Below are 23683 nucleotides of genomic sequence, written 5' to 3' on the forward strand. Positions count from 1 at the left end.
CTGACTTACACTGGCTACTCAAGTAAGGTGAATAGGCTAAAAAGTAAACTGGAAAAAAGGTTAATACCTAAACTATTTAACCAGAGAAATATTTTGGCCTTAATTATGTGGATATTACTCTAGATATAGTTTAACATTAAGAATGACTAAAATTATCTTTAAAAATGAATTCTTTTTATTCCCTTTAGCCTCATTGAGATGACAATAACTTAAGCAGTAAACAGAAACTTTAACAAGACAATACTTAGAGTGCATTAAATAAATATAAATTTTATTAAAAACACTCTAATAGCGTTATCAGGAATGATATAATAATAAACGCTTTCAAATAACTTGCATTCATAACATTACAATACTTACAGTATTTATAACCATCCTCAGATTTTATAGACAAACCAAACATTTCATGAAAATGAAATGAAACTAAGTTTTTAAAAAAGCATAGAAAAAATGCACACAGAGCTCATTATCTTAGTGTCAAACTGCAAAAGTTTCCTACACAAGTTGACCACTAGCTTGAGAAGTGAACTGTACACCACTGTGCGTCAATCAAGATGAAAAATTCATTCAAGTAAAGTTGACACCACTCAGAAGCATTTTTCAAGTATGGCTATATAGTCAACCTGATATTCCTATATAAGCAAACTGGAGATTTGCTTGCCATTCATTCCGAGGCAGGTTTTATATTTACAATTATAGATCTGATATTTACAATATGCCATTCAATTTTCTCTTCTTCTCCCTACCTAACCTCTCCTGAACCCCCCAAACTATACTTCCTGCTCTTGCTGGCTAGCAGTTTGACAAGTGACAGTGAATGATATAGAAACCAAATATTCATAAAGGGATGGATGACTCAAAACCAACAAATATGCATGTAGTAACCAAATAGTTGGCATTAGATATATGCTATACGTAAAATATTTAAAATTATGTGGTTAGACATTGGCAAAACAAATGTTTTTGAAATATTTGTAAATTGATCACAGCCAGAAAGGAAAGTTTTTAAAAAGACAAAAGCCATGTTATAAAGAAAGATTTGACCAATAAATCTCAAAGGCTCCCTTGATTAAGAATTTATTTGAAATTTTAGTAAGCAAAAGTGTACTTAGACCAAAATGTAATTGTACAGTCGATTGCACACCATACCCCTAAATGTTTTGCCTGTTTGGGGACGTCCTTATGGATCTGTACCTCTACTGATTACAGGATAAAACATCTTTATTTAGAGAGTTCAAAGACTCTAGCCAGCAGCCACTTGCCAAACTCCTGCCTTATAAGTTTCCCTTTATCAATTCAGTGCATTCTATTTTCATGTAATTTTTTTCCTGCTCAAAACAATCAAAATACTCCCCAAACTTTTAAAATGCTTTTCTTTACAATAAAAGGGGTCAACAGATATACAAAATTAGTTTTAGTTACATGAGGACATATACAAGCAAAATAGGAGGGATTCAAAGTAAAAGGTTTAAATCCCTGACAAAGAATATGTTTATTAACCTACAATTTTACATAAACACAGGTGACATGTTGGCATAAGGAGAACATGAGCTGAAATATCCCTGATTTTTAGAACAAAAAGGTTGACGTTCAAGTTATACTTGCTAAGAAATCAAGTATTGAACAAAAAGGTATGCGTTTTAATTATAAAAAAGAAAGACTTGGAAAAAAAATGATGGTACATGATGCTCTAAGCTTTCACTCTCAGTTCAATATCCTATTGCCAAACTAGTGTTGAGGTATATGACAGTAGGAACACCACTCAAACCTTTACTGAATTCTTAGCTCACATTATGATATATTTGTAGCAGGTTGAGTAGCACCATCATGATGTGAATTCTGCTTCAAATCCATATATATATGTATATATATATATTTACTTTTTTACAGTACTAAAATACTAAAGCATTGCGTTAAAAAAGTTTTGTTTACAATTAATTTACTTACTATACATCTCTTTCACTTCTTTATACAAATTAATGATTTAAAACCGCCACAGCAAGCCAGCTGCCTGTTTCTTTTCTTTTCCTTTAATTAACAGATTCACATGGAACTAACCCTGTTTATTCAACTGATGCCGGCCAGTCTGCTCGGTCGGTCTTCCTGTAAAGAGGACACGTAAGCCAAGAAGTGACAACATCACAACGTACAATTATCAACACGAAGGCAGACTGACATTCGATTGCTGAAGAGCATACAGAGCCGTAAAACCGCTTTGCGTAAGTGAACGGCGTGGCTGGCTCTGTGGCATGAAGTTAATCATTACTGAAGTGGATAGAAAATTCTGAAAACTACATGTTTGACCAATGAACTTGGCAGACAATTTCGTATAAAACTGTTACAGTATAGCATGAGAGATGAGCACCAGAAAACATGTTTTATGGACTAACGTATTCCCTTGAATCCAGTAAGCCCCGTTTTGGATTGAACTGGCTGTATGAAAAATGGACACATTGCTCATCAGCAGACGCATGGCTAAAAGCAAAAATATTTTAAAAGCTTTCTTAAAAAAATCAACTTTGCATTCTAAAATGAAAGTAAACTTTTTTTTTTAAACGTCTCAGTACCTTAGCATTGTTCAAGTTGTCAAAGCTTAGGTAGGCAAAGTGCTTCTAAGACACCATTTAAAATATTTATACATATACATGTGTGTGCACATATACATGTGTGTGTGTATATATATATATATATATATATATGTACATATATACGTTTATTGTCCTACAAGGACTTCACTGGATGAGCAAAATCCAGAGGCCTTTAAAATGTCCACATTTTAAAAACAGCTTGTGTAAGAATAGGTAATTATAATAAAAACTTGAATGAAAAGGTACCCCTATTGTTCAAGGGCATTGGAGTTCACTGATAGCATCTTGATGATATAAAGGCATTAAATTTTCAACTATTAAAGACACCATTTTCTTAGCACCATTTCTTAGAACACCCAAAGAAATTCAGTGTTTTGCTGTCTATTCATTTATGCTTCCTGTAGCTATTTGATAAATAAAAGTTAATATTAAGATTACAGTAAAAACTGCATGTTAAAAAACCATAATTCCAGTATTTCAGTACATTATATGTTCAGCACCAAATGGTGTTTAAGAATCCTGTCTCTGTAATACTACATTACTCACTGGATTTGTGTCCAGGACTATGCAAACTTGGTATTACTAAAAAGTGGTCACAGATGTGTAGAGTTGTAAGGTGGGGAAAAGTCACATTTACATTATCATCTCCTCCAATCATAGAACCAGTGTTTAAAAATGTAAATGGTGGAACACTCTCCTCCCCACCTTCGTTTTGCATAGAATGCTTTGGTCTTTTGTATGGATGCCATCTGTGACCACTTAGGAGTCAGTGGGAATTAAGTGCTATGGTAAGGTGACCTCTTTTGCGTTTGCTGGTGAGCTGAGGTTCTTCCTACCACCTTTGTCATGAATACTGTGTCCCTTTCCCCAGGGCCCATGTCATGAGAACTACACTGTGGGCTGGTTGGCTGTGGTCTTTCGAATGAGGTAACCAACACCAGGGGCGACGTCACACGTATGTGTTGTAAGGCCCTGTGACCCGAGTGAAGGCATACGGAGATGTGGTGACTGTGGAGTCTGTGGTCACCGACATGGTCCTCTCGGCCAGGGACTTGATGAAGCGCAGGTAGGTGGGCTCGGAGGGCTCGTGCGGCTCGGTGGGCTCCCGCTTCACTTTCTTGCCGTGCGTTTTCTGAGGCACGTAGTCCGGGCCATACTTCTCGCACTCTTCCTCCTTCTCCCGGGCTTTCTCGGCCATCTTGGCCTCCCAGAGCGCCAAGCCGTGTTTGGGCTCGTTCATGCTCTTGTGTTGGTAGAAGACGAGCGAGATCCTGGTGGGGTGATTCCGGTTGGGATTCTTTAAGGGGGTCGTGGCGTGCAGCTCCCGCTTTGCACACTCGATGAGAATGGACCCATGAGCCGGCGCCACCGCCACGCCCCCGATGTCAGGGTCCAGGAAGCTCTGCTCGCTGTCGGACCAGACCTCGTCGTTCTCCTCCGCGGCAGGAGGCTGCTTGTCCTGGCTGCTCGCGTCTAGCAACCTGTGCAAGCCTTGCTGGGCAGCGGCAGCTCGATCGTGGCTCAGGCCGGGAAGCATCGTGGGGAGCCCGTTAGCTGTGTGGGAAAGCATGTCGTTCTCCTTGTTCTGGAGGTGCAGGGCGTGGAGAGAGCTGTTGAACATGCCCGGGGCGGCGCCGTAGTTATGGAGCATACGAGAAGATGGGGGATGCTCCCCGTTTTTATAGTCTACGCTGGGGTTGCTCAAATTGGGTGGGAATCTAGAGGTGGCCCCCAGGAAGTGACCATCCATCTCGTGCGTGGAATAAGGAGGCAGCGTCCCCACGTGGCGCACGGTTGGCCTGGGAGTACAGCTGCTGAAGGTGTCCCCCTGCATATTTTGGTTTCCGTAACCCAAGGGTTTGGAAGTAAAACTCGGGCTGTTTCCAAACCTCGGCTGGTAAAGCGTGTGGATGGGCGGCAGATTTAGCTTAGAGAGAGGGTCTTGGTTTGGATACCTATAGAGATCCATGGGCTGGGACTGGGGAGAGTAAGAACCCAGATAGGAGGAGCAGCTGTCCATGGATACGTTTCCGTTGCACTGATATGATGGATATTGGTTGTTCTGATTTAGAAGCCCAGGGTAGGGGCTCATGAGATTAGAAGAATTCAAATATGAACCCGCAGTTTGGGATGAGGTGGAATAGTAGTTCACACAGTTGGCGCCTCCTCCATAAATATCCGAAGTGTGTGAAGAGCTTGGATAAGGACTGACTGGATTGGGCCGTCTCATATATAGATTGGTGTGTCCAGAAGAATAGTAAGAGTTGACAGTCTCTGAATGATGGTTATTAGTCAAGGGGTGATGTGGTGGCTGCTGCTGGGGTGGCTGCTGCTGGGGTGGCTGTGGCTGCGGCTGCGGCTGCGGCTGCGGCTGCGGCTGCGGCGGCTGCTTCTGTGGCTGTGGAGGCTGCTTCTGTAGTTGCTGGGGCTGTGACTGGGGCTGGGGTTGCTGGGACAGCTGCATGACTGATCCTGAAAGTCACAGAAGTTTTGTGGACAAGATAAGAAAAGAGCAGGAACAAGCATGCTTGACCATTGTTTTATGAAAGCTAGTGAGGATGCTTAAATGCATGTAAGAATCACGACCGGGATTAGACAACACCCATCAAACAAGGTAAGAGCAGAGTCAGGGTGCTGATGACTGTCTGGCATTATTTTTTGTGTCTAAAGCATTCCATATAATAAAAGCCTAATATGCTAAGTGTCCAGTCATCCGGTTGGCCATTCAACCAATCAGAGCATAATATGCTAATGATATGCTAAGGCAGCTCAACTCGCTATGACATGCACTGACCACCAGGGGGAAGACAATTGACCAGTCGCTATGACATGCACTGACTATCAGGAGGCAGATGCTCCAACTGGTAGGTTAGCTTGCTGCTGGGGTCCGGCTGATCGAGACTGAGCGAGACAGGCCGAACATGCCCTGGAGTCCTCCCATGGTCCCTTCCCAGCTGGCCAATCTCCTGCATCTCTCCCCGGCCCCAATAGTGCACCAGTGGGGCCCCTCAGCCTGGCCTGTGCCCTCGTGCAATCTGTGCTGCGGGATACCCCCCAAGTGCACTAATTTCGTGCACAGGGCCTCTAGTTAGAAATAAAATGACAGACCTCATAAAAGGACAGTCTGGTAAGTGAAGGTAAAGGTAGTAAACATCCAAAAGACATTCCACAGAGAGCATCACATTCTCTGGAGCCTCTGCTTCTGATCATGGCAAATTCTCTGCATGAAGTGCCCTCCGCCCCCCACCCAGCTCCCTGCCCTCCTTTGGCACAGGCATCCCTTCCTTGAGCAACACTTCTATGACCTCATCCTCCAGGGCTTTTGCAGTACCCACCACAAAGCACATGAAGCAACAGTCACAATGTATTGTAATTATCCATTTTTAGCCCCCTTTTTAACCTCCTAAGAAGGAATTTCCTGTGGGAAGGGACCATGCCTTATTTTACTTTATTTCTACACTGCCTGGCATGCAATAAAATTGGTTAAATAGTTAAAATTAAGTAGCATAAAATCTGTTATGAAAATATTCAACAATGCAACGAGAAGTAAAATGACATTCATTTAAACACCCAACGCATCTTATATAACACACGGACCCATTTCATTAGCATGCTCTTGAGAAAGGAAATTTACAGAATTGTAGATAAAACTTGAATGAAACTTTCAGCTTTGCAAGTTGAAAACTTTAAAAAGTCATACTGTTGTTTCATGACCTCACTTAAGAGCGTTACCTGAGATCAGAACAGATGGACTGTACTGGCAGCCCTGACCACCGAAACGATCGTTGCAGAAGCTGGTTAGAAGGGACGAGAGGCCAAGTTCTACACGCTTACACTTTACAGCTAACTTAAAGGGACATCATGGACTGAATGGGATTAGTTTCTCGTAGTGGGTCAACCAATCAACAGATATTTATTAAGCATCTTTGGCACATTATTCTAAATTACTTAGTTTCTTTGGGCTTCAAAATTAATCACCAGGAAGATTTGACTTTGTAAGACAAAGATGGTTGGTTCTAAGCAAACTGGTTCACTAAACTTACAAGGTATACACTTTTCTCTTGTTAATGGTCAGGCCTACAATTTGGATATGGACATTATTACATTGTTGTATGATTTTTTACACTATTAACTGCAGACATAAAGCAAGGGGCTATGGACAGAAAATATCGACTAAGTATTGATAAGTCACATTCTATTGCTACTACTGTAGATGTGATCCATTGGGATGGGTGAAAGCTTTATAAGAACTACATGTGGACCCATCTCCTAAACCTCAAACAAAATATGGCTAAGGAAAGGCATCTTATTCTCCCACCACTACCCCCTTAAGCTTGTTCCCAAACTTATTTCAATAAATTGTACTGCTTAAGTTATCTGGGCTTAAAACTTTGGAGTCATCCTTAAATCTGTCACCTCCTTATCCCAATGTTTTGCCATCAGTATATTGGTATTAATTTTGGAAGAATTCACTCCCATCATTTCTGCTACATCTTCATTGTCACCACGAAAATGCAAGCTCTTATTACCTCACTCTTGGTTTATTGCTTCTGTCGCCAAACTATTAGCTTCTTCAGCTTTAATGTGGTCTACCTGCCACTGCTAGATTAACACTGATTTTACCATATCACTTATCTATCAGGAGATTTTGCCACTTATTATAGAATAACATCCAAAGTTCCCCATCAAGCTGGGGCTGATGGTGCAATAGCTCAGTACCATCTCCAAGAACAAAGCCTGGCCCTTGGGATTTTAGGGGAAGATTCTGGTACAGAACTAAGACCATGACTAAATGTGACCTTCCAAAATGAACAATGCTCATTTGAAGTATCATATAACACATATATCTACAAGGCTTCACATTCAATTTACCTGCCAAGTGTTTAGCCTGGGCTGCACCTTCAGTCTGCTTTGTACGGGATGGGGCGGACTTGTCCTTTTCATTCTTATGTGCGCTGTTCTCCAGAGAAAAAAGCTTTTCGGCGGCAGCTTTCTTGGCTTCTAGTTTCCTCTGTCGGCACGTCTTCACTGGCTCTGCTAACATCCTGACTTTCCGCCGAAAAGAACTTAGCACCTGAATAGCACCATTTCGTTTCTTCTCCTCCTGAGCTTCTACACTCCCAAACTCATCCACATCAGAGACTTTGTAGAGTGGCAGCACGTGGAGTTGCTCATCCTCAGGCTTGCCTCTGATTTCTCGATTGTCTTCTCTTGTGAGGGTGCATACCTGGTAGGAAAGTAAGACAAACAGCCTGTTTCAGTCCAGAACAACAGTGTGTGTGTGTGTGTGTGTGTGTGTGTGTGTGTGTGTTTCTTGCTCTTAGTATTTAGATTTGTGGTGGTGGTCTACTGGACCACACCAGTGACCTTAAAACTATGTCTGTTATTAATGAAGAGTGGATCAATTCCCCCAGCAGTATGGCTCAATGACTGAGCATCAACCTATGAACCAAGAAGTCGCAGTTCCATTCCTAGTCAGGGCACATGCCCGGATTGTGGGCTCGATCCCAAGCGTGGTGTGTGCAGGAGGCAGTGGATCAATGATTTTCTCTCGTCATGTGCACCAGTTTTCTCAAATTCTTTCCACTATTGCTACTACCTCCCTGAATTCTTTTCTACCCTACTATATAACTTTAGTGCCCGTCGTTTGTTTTCTCATTAACTGGTCCCCTTCCTTAACTATGACTATATCCATGTTGATGATTGCATTAGGTCAGTAGTTCTCAACCTGTGGGTCGCGACCCATGTGGGGGTCGAACGACCCTTTCACAGGGGTGGCCTAAGACCATCAGAAAACACATATATAATTACATATTGTTTTTGTGATTAATCACTATGCTTTAATTATGTTCAATTTGTAACAATGAAAATACATCCTGCATATCAGATATTTACATTATGATTCATAACAGTAGCAAAATTACAGTTATGAAGTAGCAACGAAAATAATTTTATGGTTGGGGGTCACCACAACATGAGGATCTGTATTAAAGGGTCGCGGCATTAGGAAGGTGGAGAACCACTTTGTTAGGTTGATGAATGCAGTTTCTTCACTTGAGCTTTCTCATTCCTTATCTCCACCTCGGATCGGCTCTCTCCAGGCAAGCCCTTTTCCTGGACTTCGTTAGTATGGAAGGTTGCCCTACCCTAAGACTATTCATTTTCTCCCCGTACCATAGCCTCCAGTTATAAGGCCCAATGCATTTCACCCATTGGAATATGTAGTTCCCGTGGGCTTTTTCACTTTGAATCTTCTATAGTAGGTACTGCGACAGTGACGATGTGCTTCCATTTGTACTTCTCTGCAAGGCGACTGGTACTTTGGCTTGTTGCTTAACTGATCACAACCTACCAGATATCTGACACGTAATTTTTAAAGATTTTTTGGCAGCCAACTGCTAGGAGCTGGCAACCCACAGTCACTGGTTTAGATTAGCACTGAGAATTTCCATGATTTTCATGTGCCTGTCAACACAGTTTCCCCTGGTGTGCCAACCTGTTACGAGAGGACTAGTTATGCCAAACAGTTATGCAACAACAGTTCATTCATGAAAACGCTGCTGTGCTGTGTGACACCTGCAGAGAGCGTGTTACTCTAAGCACATGCTGCTCCCTGCCAGCCCGCTGCTCCTCCACGGGGCATGCTGCTTGCCCGTCCTCAGCCGCACTTACCAAGGTGCTGCCATTGTGCATGTTGTGCAAGTCTCTGTGGGCGTGAGCACAGAAGTCCAAGCACGCAGTGACCCCTGAGAACGGACGGCCTTCCTTCAGACCCAGGCGGCACTCTGGCGCTCGGTGTTCATATTCAATCTGAAAAATACAAGTACGTGTGTGAGTGGGGAGGTACTCAGGCTTTTTAAATTCCTGGGCACACATTTGCTAAGAAAGCCCAAGATCTGTGCACTGAACAGGTCAAAGAGACACTGTCATATTTAGAACGTTTAGAACTGTTGCCTACTTTAGATCCAAAAACAAGAGGATGGTACACAATAAAGCCAGTACCTTCACATAGTAAAGTTTTTATTTGACAGTGTTGAGGTATAACTGACATTAAACAGAATGTATTTAAAGAGCACTATTCGGTAAGTTTGACATGATAATACATGTAACCATGCCACCATCAAAATAATGTACATATCCATCACTCCCCCAAATTTCCTCATACCGCTTTATAATTCATGCCTCCTCTTTGTTTTCAGGCACCCACTGATCTCTATCACTGCTGATTAGTTTTTTTCTAATATAAGTGTTCAATGCTATATGTCTCTAATCCAGTGGTTCTCAACCGTCTGGCCCTTTAAATACAGTTCCTCATGTTGTGACCCAACCATAAAGTTATTTTCGTTGCTACTTCATAACTGTAATGTTGCTACTGTTATGAATCGTAATGTAAATAAATATCTGATATGCAGGATGGTCTTAGGTGACCCCTGTGAAAGGGTCGTTTGACTGTCAAAGGGGTCGTGGCCCACAGGTTGAGAACCGCTGCTAAGCAATGCTTTATAGCTGTATCCTGCAAATTTTAATGTAATCTCTTAACTTTCATTTAGTTTGAAATACTTTCTAATTTCCCTTATAATTTATTCTTTGACTCATATGTCATTTAGAAATATATTGCTCCATTTCCATATATTTAGAGATTTTGTAGGCATCTTTCTGGTACAGAATTTAATTTAATTGGCTTTAATGTAGTGGCTGCTTGCTTTAAAGTTTATGGTGTGCTCTTTAACTTACCACGGTCTGCATTTAAGTAATATTATACCACTCCATATATGAGAACCTTATAACAGTATGCAGTAATCTCCCCTTATTCACTGTTTTGCTTTCCACAGTTTTTGTTACCTGTTGTCAATAGTGGTCCAAAAATATTCAATGGAAAATTCAAAAAATAAATCATTTATAAGTTTTAAACTGCACACCATTCTGAGGGGTGTGATGAAATCTCACACCAACCTACTCAGTCCCACCTGAATGGTGAGTCATCTCTTGGTCTAGCATCTCTAGCTATATGTGCCAGCCTGCCCATTAGTCACTTGGCAGTCAACTTGCTATCAGATTGACTGTGTGGTATCTCAGTGCTTGTGTTCAAGTCACCTTACTTTACTTAATGATGGCCCACAACACATGCACAGTGATGCTGGTAATTCGGATATGCCAAAGAGAAGCCATAAACTGCTCTCTTTAAGTGAAAAGCTGAGTACAGGCCATAAGATATTTTGAAAGAGAGAGACCATATTCACATTAGCTTTTATTACAATATATTGTTACTATAGGCCCAGTGCACGAATTTGTGCACTGGTGGGGGGGCCCTCAGCTTGGCTTGCAGGGATCAGTGCACTCCACACTACTGTAGCCTGGCCTTACCCGCCAGCTCGTTGGGCTCCAGCCCGCTGTCTGTGTCGATGCCGCACAGCACAAAGTAGTGCGCCAAGCAGCAGGCGGCCGGGAAGGAGCCCACGCCCAGGCTGGGCGCCCTTGGCTCTGGCTCATCTCGGCCCCCCACTGCACCTGCCACCACTGCCATTCAGGTGCGCAGGGCAGGAGAGGCTTGCACTGCCACAGCTGCGCTCACCAGCCATCTGCCCGGCATCTGGCGCCCGTTTGTCAGCTGAGCGGCGCTTCCACTGTGGGAGCACACTGACCATGAAGGGTCAACTCCTGCGTTGAGCGTCTGCCCCCTGTTGGTCAGTGTGCATCATAGCTACCGTCCGGTCATCCAGTTGCGTAGGCTTTTATATAGAGAGATAATTACTCTATTTTCTTATTGCTTTTACTCTCTTTCTATGCCTAACTTATAAATTAAATTTTAGCATCAGTATGTATGTATAGGAACAAAAGTATATGTGGGGTTCAGTACTATCCACAATTTCAGGCATCCTCTGGGGGTATTAGAACGTATTGCTTGTAGAGTGAGGTGGGGTGAAGAGGGGAGGAAAACTACGGTCTTCCAATTCCCAAGCCTCTGTGCTACTTCAACGTGTTATAAACGTCAGAGTACACTGTTAATATTTTTTTTATTTAGCAAAATATCTTTAAAATAAGAAAAAAGTCTTTTTACTCACATATATATTATTTGTGATTTTTTTTTTTTAATCAATCCAGATTTCTATTTGGCATCATTTACTTTTTACCAGAAGACTTCCTTTAACATTTTTGAAATCTTAGTCTGCTGGTGATAAATTATTTCAGCTTTTGTCTGAAGAAAATCTTTATTTTGTCTTTACTTTTAAGAGTTGTTTTCACTGGGTTTCTAAGTTGACAGTTTGTTTTTTCTTTCAGTACTTTAAAGATATTTCTCCTCTGTATTCTTCCTTGCTTTTCCTGACATGAAGTTTCCTATGTTTATTATCAGTTTTCTCACTAAATGTAATATGTCTTTTTTTCTCCATCTGCTTTTCACATTTTTCTCTTTATCACTGACTTTAAGCAAATTGATTTCCATGTATCTCTCATCTAGTCCACTTCTGTCTTTTTTCCACCTCTATTAGGGGCTTGCTCAGCTTCTAGGATCAACGGGTTTATAGTTTTGCACAAATTTTGGGGGGGAAAATTTAGCTCTTATTTCTTTAATATTTTTGTGTACACTATCTCCTTCTGGTACTCTAATTACATATATATTAGTGTAATAATTAGTTTAATCATTAGTAGGTCATCAATATTAATTTTATTTGCAGTTTTGGTTTTTCTCTTTATTTCACATTGAAATTTTTCTATTGCTATATATTCCAGCTCACTAATCTGCTGTTGATTCCATCTAATGTATTATTTTATGCAGGCATCATATATTTTTCATTTCTAGAAGTTTAATGTGGGTCTTTTTTTATATCTTCTTAGTTTTCTTTTATCATGCTTATACTTTCCTCTGATATATTTTAATGTCCTTGTCTACATATTACCATGTCATTTTTGGAACAATGTCTATTGATTGCTTTCCCCTTATCCTCATTATGGATCATATTTTCTCACTTCTTTGTATACCTAATTTTTAAAAATATGTTTCTATTGATTTTAGAGAGAGAGGAAGGGATAGGGATAGAGAGATAAACACACTGATGAGAGAGAAACACTGATTGGCAGCCCCCTGCACGCCCCCTCCAGGGATTGAGCCTGCAACCTGGGCAAGTGGGCCATGACCTCTTGGTTCATGGGTCGACGTTCAACCACCTAGCCACACTGGCCAGGCTATACCTAGTAATTTTTATGGGATTAAGATATTTCTTTATTTCAGAGATTTTTTTTTAAGCCTTTGTTCTGGGATGCCATTATATGGAGTCAGTTTGATGTTTTCAAGAATTGATTTTAACCATCTTTAGATGGGATCAGAATAGCCTAATCTACTTCTGCTACCAAGGCCATAAGATTCTGAATATGCTCTTTGTAATTTCGTATGTTAATAGGTCTTTTCCTTCTGAATAGTATTAACAAAACCTTTCCAAGTCCTGTTATGAAACCAAGGGATTGTTCTGCCTAGTCCTTTGGATGTCTTTTTCTACAGCCTTGGTAATCTCTTCACATGCATTCACTGTTCAGTAGTCAGGGGAAGACGCAGCAGAGCTTTCTACAGATATGGGTGCTCTTCTCAATGATGCCCTCTCCTCCCTGATAATCTGGGTTGTAAGTTCTATGACGTTACTTCTCCATAGTCTGAGCTTTGTCTCCTTAATGCATAGATAACCCTGGGGTCTGTTCAGGAACCTCCTCTCAGCCCTGGAGCCTAATGTACTCTTCAGGAAATAAGTTATAGTAATCATAGGTTTGCCTTTATTTTAAAAAATTGAATTTATTAGGGTGACATTGGTTTGCAAAACCATAGAGGTTTCAAGTGTACGACTCAATAAAACATCATTTGCACCCTGCATCATGCGCTCATTGCCCCAAGCAGTCTCTTTCTGCCCCCATTTACCCCCTTTGCCCACCTCCACCTCTACCTCACCCCCCTTTTCCTCTGGCTGTCACCACACTGTTGTCCGGGTCCATGTGATAAATTCACCTTTTTAATTTCTCCTTTCTCTGGCATTACTATCCTGTGATTTTTCTACTTCTACAACTTCTACATATAAAAAATTGTTTTATACACACACACAAACACACACACACACACACACACACACACACACACACACACACACAGTAAATCCAGTCCCTGGGAATTCATCATGGCTAGAATCTGCACTCACAACATGATGTTTTTGATGGCTTGAATATTATTTACTACTGGGTTCACATAGTATATTTGTGTATTGAAACTCATGACTCTGGCCTAGCCAGTGTGGCTCAGTGGCTGAGCATTGACCCAGAAACCATGAGATCACTGGTTTGATTCTTGGTCAAGGCACATGCCCAGGTTGTAGGCTCAGTCCACAGTAGGGGGTGTACAGCCAGTCAATGAAGTTTTTCTCTCATCGATGTTTCTATCTATCCCTCCTCCTTCCTCTCTCTCTAAAAAAAATATCAAGACATGCTTTGAAGACCCAATGAAGCTTAACTTTAGCAACAAGACTTTAAATATGAAAACAGGGACTAAAGCAAGGAAGCACATTCAGATATGAGAAATAAAGTTAATATATTCAGTTGAGGGAAGCAGGCAAAAATCAAATGGTAGGTTTTGCCAGCATCCATACCTCAAAACATCTTCCCATTTACTGTGTAGAAAGGTCACATGGCTCTTTTTTGATCTCTAAACCATGTTAAGACATATAGATGAACATTACTAATGGTACCTATCATGCATATATAAAAAAACACCTATCCATTCACAGCCATTAATCGAATTAATTAATTTATTAATTAAATCTATTTGTATGTACAAATGTATGCAGTTAAATTTTATTTTATTGTGATAAGAACATTTAACATGAGATCTACCCTTGTAACACATTTTAAGTTACATTTTTTTGACTATAGGTATAAGTGTTATACAGCAGATTCTACAGCTTAGTCATCTTGCCTAACCAAAACTTGATGCCCATTGATTAGTACACCTCTACAGTTATTCCTACAAAGATAGTGAAACACATCTCAGGAGTCATATATAGTTACTTTGCTATAACTTAAAAATTTTGACTACTTCCATATTTTGAGCACTCCAGGTTCAGGTGATGCATAAAATACTCGAAAGAAAGTGTAATAGGTTAAATATAAATGCTTAGAAAATCAGGTGTGAATGAGACAGTCTATAATGAGAATCAAAGGAGTAAAAAAGCATATCAATGTTTTGTTATCCTGTCCCTTTCCCCAGCTAAAATAATTTGATTAATAGCACCTATGAAAAATTCATATTTGGGTAGCTGAGCAACCTTTTTAAAATTAAATCACTTCGCCCTCTCCCCACCCCCCAACACACACTTAGCACACCGAAATGGTTGCTTTCTTACCTACATGATAAAGTTCAACAATCCTTTAGGTGGCCTCCAAGGATTTTGTGACCTTACATCTCTACTCTCAGGGAGAACCTTTTTGTTTCTTCAGAAACATGCACATCTTCTAGCCCAACTGTTATTGTATTATTCTGTAATTGCTATTGTACATATCTATATCTCACTTAGAAAAGAAATTCTTAAAGACAGAAAACCTACATTGCTCATATGTAGATCCACAGTGACTAAACAGTGTCTGGTTTGTATCAGGTTTTTATTTAATACTTTTTGTCGTTGATATTATTGAAACAGGATAGTCTTCTGCTTCCTTCATGAGAATTTCTGAACGAATACTTTAGAAAACGTAGCCCTGGAGAGTATTATGCTAGTGAAATAAGCCAGTCAGAGAAAGACAAGTTATCATATGATTTCACTTGCATATGGAATCAAATGAACAAAATAAACTAACAAAGTGGAGACAGACTCATAGATACACAAAACAGACTGACTGCTATCCAAGGAGGGGGTGTTGGGCCTGGGTGAGAAAGGTAATGGGATTAAGCAAAGACAAAAAGAAAGACTCATGGACACAGACAACTCATGGTGATTGCTGGAGGGAAGGGGGTGAGTGGGAAGAAGTAGAAGAGGATAAAGGGGGAATAAATGATGATGGAAGGAGACTTGACCTGGGTCATAATACAATATACAGATGATGTACTGTAGGATTATATACCCGAAACATATATAATTTTATTAACCAATGTGACCCAAATAAATTCAATTAAAAAAGAGAAAAATATAGCCTTCTAAGTATGTACAGTGTAGAACATACTTATACAATAAGAAAAAAATGTTTTTGCTTGGTTCACAGAGCCAAGGCCAAAATAAAAAGGACCTGGCAAAATCTGGCATATCTGGACACTTGCAAAGTAATGCACCAATCTATAATAATAAAAGAGTAATATGCTAATTAGACTGGACAGCCTTCCAGATGACCTTTGGATGAAGCCGGGGCTGCGAGGGCCAAGGCAAGTGACGCGGCTGCGAGGGCCAAGCCCCTTGCATGAATTTCATGCATTGGGCCTCTAATAGCTTTATATGTATAGACATTCTGAGAAAACAGTTGTTAAATGGTTGAACCTATAGTTTGGGCCACATAATTTTAATTAATCACCAAAGTCTGCTTACAGGGACAAAATTATTTGATGAGAACACAATTAGTAGATATTGTGAGCCTCAAAAGCTCATATTTACAGATTAAAAGAGCAAAATGGTATACTTTATATTTACCAGAAATAGAACACAGCAGTGATTTAAACAATTAGATAGAAAAAAGTTAGAAAATTTTTTACAAAAATCATTTCAAAAATATGTTTGGAAGTAGGTAGATAGGTCATCAATACTAAGTAAATGGTCCCAATTGTTGTCAGTTATTTAAACTTACCTGATTATTATATGCATCAGGTGCAAGTTTCTTGTATGTTGGTGCCATAAGAGTAGACAGGTTTTGTAAATGAGACTCCAGTTTTTCTTCCTGTATAAAATGAATAATTCTACATATTAAATTCTAAATCCATTCTCTCTATATATGAGACTATCAATTAGATTCCCTCCCCCCCATATCTTAGATACAAATCACTATATACTATTCATCTTACTAAATAAAGCATCTTAACATGACTATTTCTAAGTGAAAGTATAGGCCATATATTACCCAGTTTCATATGTGCTATTAATATCTAGCTCTTCTGATAAGATTAATCAACTTTCTACTTTGCATGCAGATATTTGGCATTTTATAAATAGAAGCCTGTGCTGATAGAAGGGTTAGGAGAATGAAACTATACTATCTGGCTTTTTTTTTTTTTTTTATAAATTATTTTTGTTTTCCTTTTCCTTTCCCACAGCGAGGGTTCTGACTGAAAGACTAAAGCGTATTTCTTAAGCTGGTCTGTCCTCCCTTGAGTCACTGAGGAAACTTAATTTGTAGAGACAGCATGCTCCTGCTAAAGTCATTTTAATTCCCTTCTAAGACTGGATTTAAAATAAATTGCATGGATTTTTTTCCCCCCATTTTCATTCTAAGAAAGTGACTTTATTTCCTCTGCGATAAACCACTCCACCCCTCTCATACTAGCCACCCACGTCCTCTGTGATGCTCATTGATAAAATCTGCAAGTCCTCATGGACTTCTTGTAGTAGGCCTTCCAGAATGAACACAGAGCAACCTCATTTGGGGCAGTAGGTCTAGTGCCTCCTATGATGCCCAGCACCGAGGGTTTAAGGATCTGATTCGCATGTTAGTAGTCTGTGGCTCATGGGGAACTTAGATGCTCTTTGTAATGTATAGTAGGTCTGGCTAAGACACATTTAAAGAAAAATATACAGTCTTAAAGAGGTCACATTCTCTACTCCCTCTCCATTTTGCTGCCAAGCAAGATGGCTATTAAAAGGATTTGTTTGGTTTAAGTTGTCTATTTCTAACCTCCATACTTTTAAATGTCTATTAAAATAGCATTTCAAAATTTAAAAGGATCTCTTCACATAATAACTAATAATTACTTAATGCTTCAAATATGAATAAAATCGTCACAACTAGAATGTATATGAAGAACTTGGCAAAGTTTATTTGAAAGGAGAAATGATCAGTAACCCCACCCACCTACCTACCCACCCACCCAAATAATAGATTTTTAAAGTAATATGCTTTTGAAAACTGTAGGTGAGAATACTCAGTTTGGTTTACGTGAAATCTGGCTTGAGTGATAAGCACTTATGAAAAAGTGGTGAAAAAGTTCTCTAGTGTGGAAAATTAAAATGGCTGACAGCATGCAAAATTGCTGCTTTAAATTGGGCTTATTTAGTACTAGAGGCCCGATGCACGAAGATTCGTGCAAGAATGGGCCTTGCTTCTGCCTTTGCTCTGGCCAGAGCCATCTTTCTGCCTTCTCACACTGCCCAGAGGCCCAGAGTGGCTGGGGCGGTGTGGAACGCCTGCGTCCCACTTCGCCCCTGGCCACTTGGTGCCTGCATATGCAAATTAACTCACCATCTTTGTTGGGTTAATTTGCATACTCACCCCTGATTGGCTGGTGGGCATCACAAAGGTATGGTCAATTTGCATCTTTGTTTTATTAGTGTAGGTTCATTTTTTCTTTTGAAAACAGGACATCTAACACATTTAGATAATATAGTTTATTAAAAATATGATCCTATCGCTTCTCGGCCTTTTGGCTAAGATCAAGTGTAGTATCTGTTCTTATCAGTTTAAAAATATGATCCTATTGCCCTAGCCCAGTGGTCGGCAAACTGCAGCTTGCGAGCCACATGTGGCTCTTTGGCCCCTTGAGTGTGGCTCTTCCACAAAATACCGACTTCTGCGCATGGGCCACGAAGTTTCAATTGTACTGTATGTGCGCGCCCGCATGTGGTATTTTGTGGAAGAGCCACACTCAAGGGGCCAAAGAGCCACATGTGGCTTGTGAGCCGCAGTTTGCCGACCACTGCCCTAGCCAATTTGGCTCAGTAGCTAAAGCAGCCGTGGGCAAACTACGGCCCGCGGGCCGGATCCGGCCCGTTTGAAATGAATAAAACTAAAAAAAAAAAGACCGTACCCTTTTATGTAATGATGTTTACTTTGACTTTATATTAGTTCACACAAACACTCCATCCATGCTTTTGTTTCAGCCCTCTGGTCCAGTTTAAGAACCCATTGTGGCCCTCGAGTCAAAAAGTTTGCCCACCCCTGAGCTAGAGTGTCAACTTGTGGACTGAAGGGTCCCAGGTTTGATTCTGGCCAAGAGCACAAACCCAGGTTGTGGGCTCGATCCCCAGTAGGGGGTATGCAAGAGGCAGCTGATCAATGATTCTCTCTCATCATTGATGTTGCTATCTCTCTCTCCCTCTCCCTTCCTCTCTGAAATCAATAAAAGTATTTTAAAAAATGATACTATGAAAAAAAATTATATCAATTTCAAAAGTTTTTGTACTTTATTAAACTTTCACTTGCAGTTGTAGTCATAAATAATAAAGTAACAAATTTTTCATTTAAAAGGACATACCAATATTCTAATATCCATAGCATAATTGTTTACTTCAATTGCATTTAAAATTTGAAAGATAATTATAAGGTGCACAGAATAATTAAAAACTTGGTCATATCTAAATGCTAAATATACTGAGGTTTCCCGATTATTCAATTAGCATACTCTAGAATGCATGCTACGCAAAAGTTTAAAATTTGATACAAACCTACAAGTTATATTTTGACAAATATATATTATTGAGGAAAACAAAAATCAGTGACTTAAATAAGAAATCAGTGTTCACTGATTTAAATTATACTTTTGTATTAAAATCTAAGTATGTTTTAGGTACTTGAATGCATTAATTACAGAAACTAAATTACCAAATCTCCTGGTGTGAAAATGTGACTAGAAATGGCCTTTTCTGAACGTGGCAGTCACGAACATGACTTCTATTATTCGGGTGCAATGGACGAAAGTTTTAACATTGAAGTGTTAACATTTAGTTCTAATATTGAAATGACATCTGTTTAAAACTCTGGAATTAATATAAAATATAAATAAATATAAAAGGCAATAGGCATGAAGAGTTTATGTTGTTTTATCTATAACTTTGATGTAACATGGTTATTATGCTAACTTAAATTATTACAATGTGATTACAGTTTAGCAAAGATTTTGTTGATTCATCTCTGAGATGAAACTCTCTGTTAGAGGTGAATGGAGTATGCCATATTGCAGGGGTCCTCAAACTTTTTAAACAGGGGGCCAGTTAACTGTCCCTCAAACTGTTGGAGGGCCGGACTATAGTTTAAAAAAAAACTACGAACAAATTCCTATGCACACAGCGGCAGCAAAACACCCAGCGGGCAGGATAAATGTTTTCGGCGGGCAGCATGTGGCCCGTAGGCCGTAGTTTGAGGACCCCTGACATATTGTCTTTTTGTGCTCATCAATTCTCCATGAAAGATTAAGAGATTATACATCAGGAAGTAAACAAACCTCTTTTGGGTCATCCCCAAGCAGCTTAAATTTTCTTGGTATCTTGCTTCTGGCAAACTTACATCCATTGTAGTACATGCTCCATGAACAACCGAAAGAAAAGGAGGCACCACAGGTCTCTGGATCCAGCCCTTGACAGGCACAGGTTCTCCTGAGAAATCAAAGGATCAAGTCATGGCTGAGGATAGCAATAGCTATGCTACCAATCTCATATTCTGAGTGTCTGCATGCAAAGTAGTTTTTAATAACATCTAATCTAACTCTATATTAAGCTCTGACATAATCACATCAGAAAAGAACTATTTTAATTGACTTTAAAACACAATTTAAAAAAAATTTTTATTGTAGTATAATACACACACAGGAAAGTAAACATAATTTCATAATTTACAAATGCTTACAAGTGAAATGCCCAAACAGTAGCATCCAAATGAAGAAACAAAACATACACTTGCACACCAGAATCTCCTTTTAATTCTTCCTTCTAGGCATTGCCCCCCAAAAGCAACTTCTATTAGAAGAGATTAGTATTGCTTATTTTTAGCAATTATATATATACACGCAAACACAGTTTTGCCTATTTTATACTACATATAGGATACTATATACCTACTGTATATAGTGTGTATGTATATATATATACACATATGTGTATGTAATTTTGCCTGTTAACATAAAAATACTATATTAAAATACTAGTGTTAAATATATTGTATATACAGTATAAAATAGGCAAAACTATATCTATGCATAAATACATAAATATGCATATCTATATAATAAAAGCCTAAGCAACCATTACGGTGAAATGACCAGAACAACTGGTGCTATGACGTGCACTGACCACCAGGGGGCAGATGCTCAACGCAGGAGCTGCCCCCTGGTGGTCAGTGTACTCCCACAGGGGGAGCGCTGCTCAGCCAGAAGCTGGGCTCACAGCTGGTGAGTGCAGCGGTGGTGGCAGGAGCCTCTCTCACCTCCACGCAGCACTAAGGAGCAGCAAGCCGAGCTATAAGGAGCAGCAAGCAGGCGGGCGGTAAGGAGCAAGGGGTCCTGGACTGTGAGAGGGTACAGGCCGAGCTGAGAGACTGTTCCCCTGCCCTCAGTGCACGAATTTCGTGCACTGAGCCTCTAGTGGAACTATATAGTATAAACTATATAGTATAGTATAAACTGTTTATGCCTTGCCTTGTTCAACATTATGTTTATAATACCCATCCATGTTGTTGCATGTATCATGCTTTATTTATGTATTTATTCATGGAGTTTAGTTTTTCATCATATGCCACAAATTAACCATTCTATTACTGATGGGTATGTGAGTGCTCCGTAGTTCTTGGATAAAATACACTATTGTGACCTCACAGCCAAAGTCAATATATCCTGAAAGCAATAAACAAATAAAGTTAAGAAGCCAACAAAAAAACATGATAAAACAACCTACCAACCAAACTATATTAAGTAGGTATTTGTTCAGCTTTACTGAGGTATAATTGACAAAACTGTAAGATATGTAAAGTGTACAGCGTGATGGTTTGACATAATGTATACATTGTGAAAGGTTTCCTCCATCGAGTTAATTCACACATCCATCAGCTCACGTATTTATCTTTTTTTTCTTTCTTTTTACTTTTTGATGTGGAAAGAAAATTTTAAGTTCTACTTTCTTAGCAAATTTCAAATATCTCGTACAGTGTTATGTATTATAGTCACCATGTTGTACATTAGATCCCCCGGCCTTAATTTTATAATTGAAATACTGTATCCTTTTGTAAGTCTCTTCCTATTTCCCCTTGTCTCAAGCCCCTCACAACCACTTTTCTACTCCGCTTCTAAGAGTCTGATTGTCTTTTGTTTTTGATCCCACATGTAACTGATAGCATGCAGTATTTGCCTGGCTTATTTCATTTAGGATGACTTCCAGGTTAATCCATGTTGTCAAAAATGTCAGGATTTCCTTTTTGAAAGTTGGATAGTATTCCTGTGTGTGTATGCACATACCACATCTTTTTTACCCCATTACCTTTTGATGACACTTAGATTGTACCCATACTTTGGTTATTAATAATGCTGTAATGAACATTGGAGTGCAGATATCTTTTTGAGATAAAAATTTCTTGGATATATACCCAGAAGTGGTATTCCTAGATCATATGGTAGTTCTAGTTTTAATTTTTTTAGGGAATCTCTATACTATTTTCCATAGTCGCTGTTACAGATTACATTCCCAACAATAGTATACAGGGCTCCTTTTTCTTCCCAGCATTTGTTACCTCTTGTTTTTAGATAATAGACATCCTAACAAGAGTGAAGTGATATCTCATTGTGGTTTTGATTGGCATTTTCCTGATGATTAGTGACTAATTTGGTATGGTGAACCATATGTACATCCCTGGAATATATCCCCCTTGATCATGGTGTATGATCCTTTGAATGCACTATAGAACTTGGTTTGCTAATATTTTGTTGAGGATTTATACATCTGTGTTCATCAGGGATACTGGTTGGTAGTTTTCTTTTTCCATAGTGCCCATTGTTTTGGTACCAGATTAATAGTGGGCTCATAAAATAAATTTGAAAGTGGTCTCTTCTCTTCAAGTTTTTTGGAAGAGTTTAAGGAGGATTGCTATTAATTCAACTTTAAATGTTTGGTAGAATTCACCATTAAAGCCATCTGGTCCAGGATTTTTCTTTTTTGTGAGTTTTTTTTTAAATTATTATTTTTAATTGAATTTATTGGGGGTGGCATTGGTTAATAAAATTATATAGGTTTTAGGTGAACAATTCTATAATACATCATCTGTATATTGTATTAGGTAATTACTACCCCAAGTCTCCTTCCATCACCATTCATCCCCCCTTATAACCTCATCTCCCTCCTCCCACCCCCCTTTCCCTCTAGTAATCATCATACTGTTGTGTGTTTTTGGTTTGTTTTTTGCTTAATCCCTTCACCTTTTTCACCCACCCACCCCCAACCCCCTCCCCACTCTGACAACTGTGAGTCTGTTTCTATTTGTCAGTTCATTTTGTTCATTAGATTCCACATATGAATGAAATCGTATCATACTTGATTTCTCTGATTGGTTTATTTTACTTAACATAATGCTCTCTGGGTGTCTCAGATTTCTCTTCACATGGGGATATTGATTACTGACTTAATATATTTACTATTAATTGTTCTGTTAAAATTTCCTTTTCTTCATGACTCAGTCTTATTAAGCTTTATGTTTCTAGGAAATTATCTATTTCTTCTAGGTTGTCTAATTTGTTGGTATATAATTGTTCATAATATTCTCTATGATCCTTTGTATTTATGTGGTATCAGTAGCAAAGTCTTCTTTTACATTTATAATTGTATATCTTTGAGTTCTCCCTCTTTTTTTCTTGGTAAGTGTAGCTAAGGGTTTGGCTATTTGTTTCTATTGAGGTGGACAAATGGGGGATAAATGGGGATGGAAAGAGATTGCTTTGGGTGATGGGTGCATGATGCAGTGTGCAAATGTTGTGTTGAGTTGTATGCTTGAAAGCTGTATGGTTTTGTGAACCAATGTCACCCCAATAAATTCAGTTTTAAAAATCTCTATTGCATTTATCTTTTCTATTGTCTTTTGGTCCCTGTTGCATTTATTTCCACTCTAATCATTGCCATTTCCTCTTTTGCTAATTCTGGGCTTAGTTTTTTTTCTCTTTATCATGTTCCTTAAGGTAT

General features: G+C 39.3%; 1 protein-coding gene and 1 pseudogene across 3 annotated transcripts in view; one reads left to right on the plus strand and one right to left on the minus strand.

Annotated features, from left to right (window-relative positions):
- Positions 1-250: 250 nt before the first annotated feature.
- Positions 251-23683, minus strand: part of TET2 (tet methylcytosine dioxygenase 2) — a 115758-nt gene continuing 92325 nt past the window's right edge. For 2 of the 3 annotated variants that reach the window (XM_036344294.1, XM_036344283.1), the window contains 5 exons: positions 19972-20122; positions 16389-16478; positions 9261-9398; positions 7461-7815; positions 251-5060 (listed from right to left, as the gene is read on the minus strand). In XM_036344294.1, coding sequence (XP_036200187.1) covers positions 3538-5060; positions 7461-7815; positions 9261-9398; positions 16389-16478; positions 19972-20122 — 2257 coding nt within the window. In that variant the 3' untranslated portion in view covers positions 251-3537. Of the gene's footprint in view, positions 5061-7460; positions 7816-9260; positions 9399-15199; positions 15330-16388; positions 16479-19971; positions 20123-23683 lie in introns of those variants that run through there. The other variant, XM_036344305.1, reaches the window with a different exon arrangement.
- On the plus strand, positions 18159-18291 carry LOC118660935 (annotated as a pseudogene).

This window comes from Myotis myotis, unplaced genomic scaffold, assembly GCF_014108235.1.
Source record: "Myotis myotis isolate mMyoMyo1 unplaced genomic scaffold, mMyoMyo1.p scaffold_m19_p_1, whole genome shotgun sequence".
NCBI classification, from domain to species: Eukaryota; Metazoa; Chordata; class Mammalia; order Chiroptera; family Vespertilionidae; genus Myotis; species Myotis myotis.